The sequence below is a fragment of the Sinocyclocheilus anshuiensis genome, unplaced genomic scaffold (genome assembly GCF_001515605.1).
Source record: "Sinocyclocheilus anshuiensis isolate Anshui unplaced genomic scaffold, SAMN03320099.WGS_v1.1 scaffold1203, whole genome shotgun sequence".
NCBI lineage: Eukaryota > Metazoa > Chordata > Actinopteri > Cypriniformes > Cyprinidae > Sinocyclocheilus > Sinocyclocheilus anshuiensis.
Genome location: NW_015539980.1, coordinates 641,872 through 652,822, shown reverse-complemented (window position 1 = coordinate 652,822; position 10,951 = coordinate 641,872). Strand labels below are relative to the sequence as shown.

At 38.1% G+C, this 10,951-nt stretch overlaps 2 protein-coding genes across 8 annotated transcripts in view; one reads left to right on the top strand and one right to left on the bottom strand.

Moving 5' to 3' along the window:
- Window positions 1-5,880, top strand: part of LOC107687119 (rho guanine nucleotide exchange factor 16-like) — an 18,707-nt gene extending 12,827 nt beyond the window's left edge. For all 4 annotated transcript variants that reach the window (XM_016484326.1, XM_016484328.1, XM_016484325.1 and 1 more), the window contains 7 exons: window positions 371-445; window positions 788-880; window positions 3,087-3,241; window positions 4,169-4,303; window positions 4,968-5,035; window positions 5,162-5,263; window positions 5,418-5,880. In XM_016484326.1, coding sequence (XP_016339812.1) covers window positions 371-445; window positions 788-880; window positions 3,087-3,241; window positions 4,169-4,303; window positions 4,968-5,035; window positions 5,162-5,263; window positions 5,418-5,557 — 768 coding nt within the window. In that variant the 3' untranslated portion in view covers window positions 5,558-5,880. The remainder of the gene's footprint in view (window positions 1-370; window positions 446-787; window positions 881-3,086; window positions 3,242-4,168; window positions 4,304-4,967; window positions 5,036-5,161; window positions 5,264-5,417) is intronic.
- ybx1 (Y box binding protein 1) overlaps window positions 5,807-10,951 on the bottom strand; it is a 9,240-nt gene continuing 4,095 nt past the window's right edge. Inside the window, exons 5-8 of one of the 4 annotated variants that reach the window (XM_016484333.1) lie at window positions 9,049-9,366; window positions 8,856-8,941; window positions 6,745-7,012; window positions 5,807-6,016 (exon numbers count right to left, since the gene is read on the bottom strand). In XM_016484333.1, coding sequence (XP_016339819.1) covers window positions 6,781-7,012; window positions 8,856-8,941; window positions 9,049-9,366 — 636 coding nt within the window. In that variant the 3' untranslated portion in view covers window positions 5,807-6,016; window positions 6,745-6,780. Of the gene's footprint in view, window positions 6,017-6,744; window positions 7,016-8,843; window positions 8,942-9,048; window positions 9,367-10,951 lie in introns of all 4 variants that reach the window. The other 3 variants (XM_016484330.1, XM_016484332.1, XM_016484329.1) reach the window with 3 other exon arrangements.

The following is a 10,951-nucleotide window of genomic DNA, read 5'->3' as shown; positions in this document are numbered from 1 at the left end:
TTTTGATATCCTTCATATTCTGTGTACTGGTCAGTTCACAGCAGTGATAGAAATTAATCTGTTCCAAGAAATTTTAATTGATTTTTACATTTTATGGGCATCTTTACCTTGATAAAGCCTTTATATATATATATATTAACCAATATTAATTATTAATAACCAATATTCATAATTGAGCACCAATAATATATTATAATAATAAATGAGCAGCAAATCATTATTAGAATGAGAATGATTAGAATGATTTCTGAAGGATCATGTGACTCTTTTGTTGAATTTTCTTCTTTTTTGGACAGCTTACATAAGCATGATTTTATGAATGAACTTTATTAATGCTATATTTATATTTTGTCTTTCCACATCGGTGCAGACCATCTGTCAGAAGACCCCTAAAGAGACGGCTGAATACTTTGCTGCCTGTTGGGCTTTTAAAGCTATCAGTAAGGTATGACGCTACTCACTCTACATTAACTAGGGATGTGTAAAACAACACCTTTCAAAACTAGTTGATCTGGTTGTCTGGAGCGTTACTCGATGAGTAGGTTGGTTTCTGCAAGATAAATAATGAAAGTGTTTTGTGGCACGCAACTATTGTTGTTTAACAAAATCTCAGAGGTTAAGGAATGACATATTCTTTTGTAGAAGCCACAACTTGCTTATATTCCCATAGATGATGAATTTGCCTCAAATATGACTGTGCTCTTGAATGTTTTAGTAGCACAAACTCTGGGCTGCGCTGAAGCAGCTTTTCACAGCTGATCTGAATGCTGTTTTTTTCTCCTGTCAGCTGGTGAAGCACTGTAATGATGGAGCGCGGAGGATGGAGCGGACGGAGCAGATGTACACCATCCAGAAACAGATGGAGTTCGGCAAAATCAAGGTACATGTTTAGGCAGGTTAGGTTACTTTTAAAAGAGACACATTTAAAGCAAGCAATTCACATTTCTGACCCAGATGAGGGCTGGTTTTTAAGTATTTTTCCATAAGAAAAGAAAATAATACATTTACTGTGGACGGATTAGTTATTAAATTAAATAGTGAATAAATTAGTTTACTCATCTGTAATTGATTGGCTCAACAGGTTTTTAGAGTCACATCAAGACACCTTTATCTCTATAGCACTTTAATAATACAGACTGCCAAAACCACAGGAACATAACAGAATCAATTATGGAAATTCATAGGGCTGCACGATAAATCGTATTTCTATCGTGATCACGATTTCTGCTACAACCATAATCATCTGTGAGATTTCACCGCTGGTTATTTATCCTGAAAATGTTTCATTTTCATTTGGCATTAGCATTGCATTGGTAACAACAATCTCAGAATAAAAGGTACAAAAGCTGTCACTGGGGCCGTACCTTTTCAAAAAGGTACAACTTTGTACCTAAAAGGTACATATTAGCACCTAAAAGGAAGAAAAGTGTTCCTTTTGCAGTTTTATTTTTCAACTGTTCACACACAAAATCTTTACTTGTCACACAATTTCTGAAAGCTGACACTCAAACAGCAGAACCACACACCAAATCTGCAAAACCACAGACGTTTTATTGGCCTTTGACTCCGTTTTCAATTGCATAAAACCCTTTTTGCAAAACACAACACACAATTCTCTATGTAACACAAAAAAATCTAACAGGAATTAATATTATGGCAAAGCAGGGGCGGTTCTGGGGGGAGTGGGGGGTTTGGCCCCCCTAAATTTGGAATCATATCACACCAAACAATTTTGGGTGAAATGCAGTTTGTCCTGTAAACTATAAAAAAGAAAAACATCCACAGCTGTTAATTTTAAATCTGCATTCTCTGGCTGGCACAGAGCCAGAGACATACACGTTTTTACAGCGCTGCGCATTATAACCAATCACAAACGATTCTGTTGAGCTTATGAATGCAAGGACCAATCAGAGGCGTTCAGATGAGTCATCACTGAAACACACTGTTTTGTTCACCGCGCGCTCTGGCTGACTGATGTACGAATGTAAGTAGGATATTAATTTCACACTGTAAACAGCTTTAGAGATTATTATGGGAGTTTTTGAGAGTGCTTAAACTTGCTAGACTGAAGTGAAAATGTTCTTTGATAATGTAAACATTCTTTGCTCTCTTTCTGTACAATGAAAGGCTAATTAGTAACTTGCAATGTTTTTATTAAATTCACATTAAATACAAAGTCAGTCGTATTAAAAATAGTTGATGGTATGACACCCATATCTGGTATACTTAAGTAAAAAGACAGATTTTCATGCAAAGTTAATAGATTACACTATTAGGCTACTTTGCCCATCGCGAATTATAGATTAACAAACATAATCTATAAAGGTGAAAAATGCATTTACTTACACATATTTGAGAATCGAGATATTTCATGATATATGTTGGGAATATTTCGAATAAAAATAAAATAATTAATAAAACATAAGCCTATATTAGTTATACAGTGGTATTGTGGCTGCTGTGTCACATGACAAGCATGAGAGCCCCCCCTTCACTCGAGCCCCCTCAAAAATAATGAGTGCATGATGCCCCTGACAAAATTATGCGTCAAATAAATGAAACATGATGAAACATTCATTTTAGTTGAAATTGTTATATAGTTCTAGGGATCGCAGTAATACACATGGTGAAAAATGACTGAATGAATAATACTGAAAGTAGGTTAAGATGAAATTTAAAAGCACAAGTGGCCCCTGTCCGGCCCCCAGTTACTGTGGTCTAGAACCTATGGCAAAGGTGTTTGCAAATGTTTGCTTTTGAGACGCGTTTGTCATATTTTGAATGCAGTGCTTCGTTTTGCAAGAGATGTGAGGCATTTTGCATTTTGTGTGTGCAATTCTTGGATTTGTGTGTAAAGTTTTGAAAAAAAGAGGCTCTTCAAGCTTTCATGGTTGCCAGATGTCAAGAGTTCAGATGAAGAATAAGAGTGAGATCAGCTGAAAAAAGGAAAGTCATTTCAGAAGCAAGATATTTTAATAGATGATTGCAAAGAAAAACAGAAAAGACCAGGGACATGTTATGATCGAAAGGATCGTTTCTCAACTTTTTCTATTAGTATCTAAATACTTGTTTATGTATGTTTGTAGCCTTTCCCATTAGTGTCGTCATCCCGCTGGCTGAAGAAGAGCGGTGAGCTGGCGGTGTACACGGATGATCTCAGCATTTTCAGGAAAGCGATCAGCATTAAGAGCTACTATCTGTTCCTCTTCAATGATGTGCTCATCGTCACCAAGAAAAAGAGGTCAGACCTGTGATGCTGCGCGGTCTCGGACCACACAGCAGCTGTATTCAGCGTCCACAGCACTGCTCATGAATGCCTGATCCTGACTGAATGACAAACCATAGCTTTAATTCCTGCTAGCTTCATATCACTTCACTACGCTCCTGAACTAGTAATGGACCCTTTTCACAAATTGGGACAAAGAAAAAGATCAAACGCATCTCACACCCCTTGTATGTTCTTATAATTAATATTTAGGCTAATTTGCGAATACTTTCAGCTAACGGTAAGTGTAATACTGTCAGCTAAAGAAAAAAGGAGAAATGTGTAGAATCTACATTATCCTGCAGACAACTAATAAATGTAATTAATTTGGCTATAAACTATATATTTGTATTTTACTATATTTATTAAAAAGAGACCTCCATCTAATAAAGTTAACACATTATCTACCAGTATTTGAAACATTAATATACAGTGTTTAACTGGTAACGCTTTACAACAAGATTTCATTTGTTAACATTACTTAACGACATTAAGAATGAAAAAAATACATCGTTAATGCTCATTTCAGGCTTTACTGATACATTATTAAATGTAATAATTATTTAATGGCTGTGTGCTAACATGAATAAACAATGCATGTATTTTTATTAACCACATAAGAATAACAAATCCTGTAACAAATGTATAGCTCATTGTTAATACTAGTTAATGCATTAACTAACAGGACCTTATTGTAAAGTGTTACTGTTTAACATATAAACAGTCAAAAATTCTGGCTGATAACACTTGAGGTTAATGACACAGCACTCAGTGATTTGATGAATGTCATCCGAGTATTCTGGCTATACAGAACGCTTGCCATCATGTGACTGTGGCTTTGACTTGGTTCATGAATATGTTGCATAACTGATATTAATATTTTGAATAACGCTGTTTATCTAGTGAGGAGAGTTATGTTGTGTTGGACTACGCCACTGTGGACAAGGTTGAGGTGGAAGAGGAACTGACAGACTCCAAACTCAATCTGAAGCTGCTGATGAATCCCAGCAGTGAGCAGATACTCGTGGCGGAAAGCAAGTAAGATACCCATGAAACCCCCGTTCATCAGCAGCGATGTTAAGGAATATTCCAGGCTCACCACAAGCATGGACTGTTTTTTAGCATAAATGATGCCCACCCTTTTTCTTCAGAAAACAGGGCAGCACGATAACTGTTAGAATAGTTTTGATGTGAAAGCAGTAATATATGTGACGTGATGTCATAATTAACCCTGTAAAGCCTGACGTATGAAATAATAGTCATAAGAATCTATCATCTTGAAATTGAACAGTTAGTGAACCTTTACGCAAAAATCTAAAAATGTTTGCATGTGTTTTTTGAAGAATCGGGCTTGTATTTATTTTCATAGACATTTTAACTGGACTTTTCTTGAAAATTATGCATGGATAATCAAGTAAACCTAGGTTGTTTCAGGTCAGTCTTGTAACATTACTAAAAATGTAAAGACTTCACAGCAAAAAGACAAGTGAATCACAGCCTGAAGGGGATGTTTTTAGAATTATACTGTTACAATAGTTAATTATACTTAAAAAGACTGGTTTAATATAACAGTAGCTGCACTGAAAAAAGGACAAATTAAATTTTGCTCCCTAATATTTTTTGTTTTTGCCTTCATTTACTTCTGTCGTAATTGATAGACTTTCTCTGATTTTGATGGATTATTGCTCTGAAATGTTTTTAGGCTGGACAGAGCTCGATGGGTCACCGCACTCCACGATGTCAAAAAAAGCGAGAGCATCGCTAATGAGGGTGAGTCTGATCCATTCAGTGTCATTTGTCAGTAAAATAGCCTTGCATTAATACTTGGTGACCACTTTTATGCTTACGTTTTAGCATGTTCTATCACTAACACTTCATTTTGTTTGGGCGTCTAAGACTTGCCTCAATATGAAGCTACTAAAGCCTATATGCCAAAAGCACCAGATGAGCTGAGCCTGCAGCAGGCGGAACTGGTCATCGTTTTACAGGAAGTGGAAGGTAAACATGGAAGCAGAAATGACGTGTCACTTCACTGCTATTCACATACCCTCTCCCATGGCTTTCTTCCAAGTTGCTTTGGATAAGAGTTTACTAAATGAATGTATGTAAATACAGAGGAATTTGGTCAATGTGCGAGTCTGTTTTGCTGTAGGCTGGTGTCATGGAGAGCGGATGAGAGATGGCGAGAGGGGCTGGTTTCCTGCCAGCTGTGCCACTCAGATCACAAACCGCACCGCCATGGAGAACAACATACAGCGTATGGAGCGACTGCGCAAGGAGACCGACGTCTGAGCAGCTCACAATACAGTGAAGAACACTTTACAGAGATACTAATGATTTTAAACAAGTGTAAGTAATGTGAATTAGAACACTTTCTACAGACCTCATGAACTGTTAGTTCACAGCAAACACCACTCATACTAGAGGAACTGTTTCTGGTTTTATTTCAGCTTGCCTTTGTTAAAATTCATGTTTGGATACATAAAAAGTTTTTTAAAAATGTCAACTGACCAGATATCAAATTACTTTTAAAAACCATTGTGTATAAACTTAAGACTGATTTAGAAAAACATCTGCTGTTTCCCCAAAATTTTTAGCTGTCACATAAAAATAATGGAAAAAGAAAACAGGTCTGCATAGAGTCTGCAGGCAATTGGTGGCAATCTGGTCGAAATGCATTTTCGCAAGCTTAGACGATCGAAGTCATATCTTTCTTATTGCTCAGATCTTGGATGGTTCTGCTTGACAAAACTGCGAATGCAAACAAACAAACAAAGAGGTTAGCATGTTTAAAACAACCTCTGAAATCATAAGCACAACAGTGTGCCAGACTGTCTGCTAAATCAAATCCACAGCATTATTAGCCTTTCATCAATGAAAAATGCCAACTGAAGTGGAAACATCCATTATCTACAGTCAATCCCCTCCCATTCTACTGCCACAATTATGTGCTGATGAAACACCACAATTCAAATATAAAGCAAACTTCACAAAAATATCCAAGTCATGGCTCATTCTAAAGTTAATTTAAAAAAAAAAAAGTTTATTTAGGAACGTTACAAATGTTAAATTCTGTTATAGAGCATTTGACAATTATGCACAGTAAATACACAATACATTTTGTAATCGGCAGAAGAAAAAAAAAAAACACCAGGATGTATACATACTTTTAAAATTATTTTACACAATGAGAATTCAAGGCCAAACATGCTTAATTATGAAAACAATGGCAACGCAAAATAAGTCTTAATGCTTCAACAAATAGGTTTTATTTTGTTAAATCAAGAAATAAATCACATTCTATAACATTTTGATTTTGGGGTGAAATGTGACCTGGACATGTTCCCAAAAAAACAAAAACAAAGAAAATACCTACAGGATGGACTCATGAATGGTTCACTAAGAAAGCACGCCAGTGTCAAAAACCCAACATACTTGAAAAAGTACATTCATTCACATGCAATGACAGCAGCACCCACCCGGCCAGATGGTCTAGATGTTCAAGCCGGTGGCGGTTAATCTGCTCCACCCTGTTCGGCTTCGGGAGCGGCTGATTTGTCGGCTGATGCGTCAGCTGCCTTGCTATCCTTGCCGTCCTGAGGCTTGGTTGTCTGGGGCCGTCTGCGGCGGTAGTTGAAGTTGCGGCGGTAGCGGCGCTGACGGGGCTCCTGGTTCTGCCCACCCTCACCCTGGTTCTCCTTATCATCCTCCTCGCCTTCCCGCACCGGCCGGGGGCGTGGGGGACCCCTGCTAGATACGAAATAATGCACTTACACACAAAGCTTAAAAGAGCCAACAAATCTAAAGGCTCATATAAAATACACTGCTCAAAATAGGAAGATGCTCTAGAGAATCCATCAGGGTCAAGTTCTCAGAGGAACATCAAGCAATGAACTATGAATAAAAAAAAAATCATGCGGTTTCATCAGATGCACGAGCCTGGCCCAAAGTTAACTTCCAGTCTATGTTTGTTTATCGGTCTGGCCAGTAGCTAGTAATGGCACCAACTACAAACGCAGTTAAAGCTAAAAGCAAGACAAAAGGTGTGTTTGTAAAGTACCGTTAGAGAGATTTGAACGCATAAGGAGACATCCGCTCTCTAAAGCTCTCACGGTACTTTGAGGTCACACACTGATCAGTCTGCGCAGCGCTGCTTCAAGTTGAACTCACCTAGTGTTTTAACTTGCTAGCTAATGTAATTTGCATTATTTATTTTTCTTATCAGAAATAATCTACTCTAGAGGGACTCTGTTGTTAGTGATTGATTCTATGCGGAAGTCTACCATAAGTTAAGTCTGAGCCACAAAAGCATGCATCAGTTACACAAAATGCTGTTATTACCAAAACAATTTAATACGCAAAATGCCATGCAGACCTGAGCAAATATTCAACAACTACATTTGTTACTGAAATTTAAATCAGAAATTTAAATCAGACTTCTTGTTTTCATACATACTCATGAGTTCAGATATACATGTATGTAAAACGACAGTATTTAGGACAAGGTTCCTCAAAAGTATTTAGGACAAAACCTCAAACCCCGATCAGTCTCACCTACCTGAAGTTTTCCAGTAACTCTGAAGACCCTGATTAGCTTCCTTAGGTCTATTTGATTAGGGTTGGAGCTTAACTTTGCAGGGCAGTGGCCTTCCAGGGCCAGATTTAAGGGACCCTTCATTTAGGAGATTTAATAGCCAAACCAAGTAGTATTCACAATATTGCCCAATTTTAATTTCAACAATTTCAAATACTGTGAATATTTGAAATATCGTTTGGCTCTAACTGCAGTCTTGCTCATCTTACTGCTGCACAGGGCTGTGTATCACCAGCAACGTCACGATACAGGACTGCACAGATGTTTTACTAAATTCTGCTGAGGTAAAATTCAGTTTATTAAACACTGCATACTATAGTGCCATTTCTAAATATTGGCAGAGCAGGCAGCTGACCTCTGCATTATGAAGGGCCTCCAGAACTGTACCACAGTACAATATAGGTAATAGCATATGTTTCATGTTTACATTGGGCACTCCCCACCAGGTACAATATTCTGATTGTTTGCATCTTGTTTTTAAGCCCACAAATAATAATGTACTTGTTCTAATAAATTTATATTATAAATGTACTCATTCATATATATATATATATAAAAATCATATTTACATTGTGTTAATTTGTGCAATGATAACCTACCAGCACTCTCTACCTGCTGAAATATCTGCTTAGCAGATATTTCCGTATTGCGCAAGTGGGAAGCTCTGTTTCGGGGATACATCTCTTTATATCAGGCAACCCAGTTGTGTTCCTCTGCGGCCAGATTAAACCTTGTTGTAGCCTATATATTATGCTCCATTCATAATTTTTTTAGAAAACTCGCACTTTTCTACTCAATTTGAATACAAGAACACAGTTTAAAAAGAAGCGCGGTCCACTGCTGCACACGTGCCACAATATCGATACAGGGCCAGCTGTATCGATACGCGTATCATCAAATCTCTGTGACGATACATTGTCGTATTGATGTATCGAACACAGCACTACTGCTGCAGCCTCACGTCTGCAAATACAACATGCAAACCTGGGTCTGAACCTTGGTCGGAAGCCTCTGTAGTAGTTCTGCCTCATTGGTTTGTTGCCCTGGTCTGGACCACCTTGGTTCTCATCACCTTCCCCACCCTAGAAGTCAAGAAGAGCATGTCTCAGGCAAAAAAGCTTCTAACAACATTCATTTCGAAACACTATATAATGTAATATTCAATTCATGGATTCAGATTTTAGCCTACCTCTGCCATTTCTCCTCTCTGGGGTGTGTTGGTGTATGGGGGGCGTCTGCCGTAACGCCTTTGCACGAAGTATGGCGGGTAGCGCCGTCTGCCGGGGTAGGTGGGCCTACGCTGCTGTTGCTGCATCTCACCCTCGGGGGCGCTTTCTTCCTCTTCTCTCTTCTCCCGTGACTCTCCGTCGCTCTGATAGTTCTCCTGGTAGTCGCGAGGGGGGGCCCTCCTGCGTGGGAACCGCCTATATCGGTTCCTGTCAGCCGCATACTTACTGCCCTGCACAGGAACGCCACCCGGGCCAGTAACATTGGCTGCCTCGGCACCCTGAAAGAATGAAGACAACATGTATATCAAATGTCTCCTAATTCAATAGACAGATTTAGTTTGGATAATGGATGCAGAATGGAGAAATTTCCTGGAAGTCATTTTGAAAAGGCTGCGGTACAGTAGTCTGGGCAGAAATTTGATATTTAATCAATATCTCGTTAATACAGTTTATGTAAGCAATTTAACTATTTTTACCCTGGATCCACTAGTGTTGTGCCGATAGACAATAGTATTGTGTATCGACGATAGAGATATTGCCTGTGGCTGACACCTTTGACAATAGCAAGACGATTATTATTATTATTATCATCATCAGGCTAGTAATACTAATTAATATTAGGGATTATTTGTTCCATCATTTCTTTTTCCACGTTTTTACAGTGCTGCGCGTTATAACCAATCACACTCGATTCCGTTGACTTTATGAATGCAATGGCCAATCAGAGGCATTCAGATGAGTCATTTATCTCATCATAAACAGTAGATGCAAGTATAAGGGATTTATTCATCAAAGTGTAGACAGCTTCACTGATTATAACGGGAGTGTTTTTAAATTGCATATACTTGTGCTAGACTGAAGTAACTGATTATGTTTTTTGGTAATGTAAATGTTCTTAGTTATTCAAACAGCAGCTACAGAAGAAGAGCAGAGGAATTGTAAGCTTTATAATTAGTAAATTACATTGTTTCTATTAAATGATCATGTTAAATACAAATTCAGTCATTAAAAACATTAGGCTGCTTTTAGCCTTACGCTGGAGTTGGTTCACTTTCTGGCAATGAAACCAAGTAAAATATTAAATATTTGAATAAATTAGCATGATAATATGTATCGGCGATCTCACAGGCAGACAATATAGATATGACAATTGAGCATATCGCCCAACACTAGTATCCACTAAGGTTTTAAAGGGGTCATATGACGTTGCTAAAAAGAACATTATGTTGTGTATTTGGTGTAATGCAATGTTTATGCAGTTTAAGGTTAAAAAAAAAAAAAAAACATTTCCACATAATGTACATAATTGTTGCTCCTCTATGCCCCGCCTTTCTGAAACGCAGCGATTTTTACAAAGCTCATCGGTCTGAAAATCGAGGTGTGCTCTGATTGGCCAGCTATCCAGTGCGTTGATTGGCCGAATACCTCAAGCGTGTGACAGAAATGTTACACCCCTTACCATATTGTGATGCCGTGTCCCAGAGCGACGAGACAAAACCAATAAAACCCATTATAAACGAGGCATTTGTTGCATCCAGTGGGGACATAATTACTTATTATAATGACTTACACGGTCTTTTTACGCGTTGCGTATCGCGCCGCGTAAACAAACCCAATGTCTGCATTTGTGATCGGAGAAACGACAAACAACAAGCGCTACTCTACACTGCTCAAAATTCGCGTTTGAATAGTCAGTGGCAAATCCTTTAAACATAAAAAAAAAAAAAACACTTACAAAGTGTCCTTGCAAAGTTGGAACTACCCCACTGTATAGAAACAGCCTTCGTGCACAGACGCATTGTAGTCTACTCTACCAGGATCAGGAAACATTCCTCCATAAAATGTGATGCACACATCTGAATA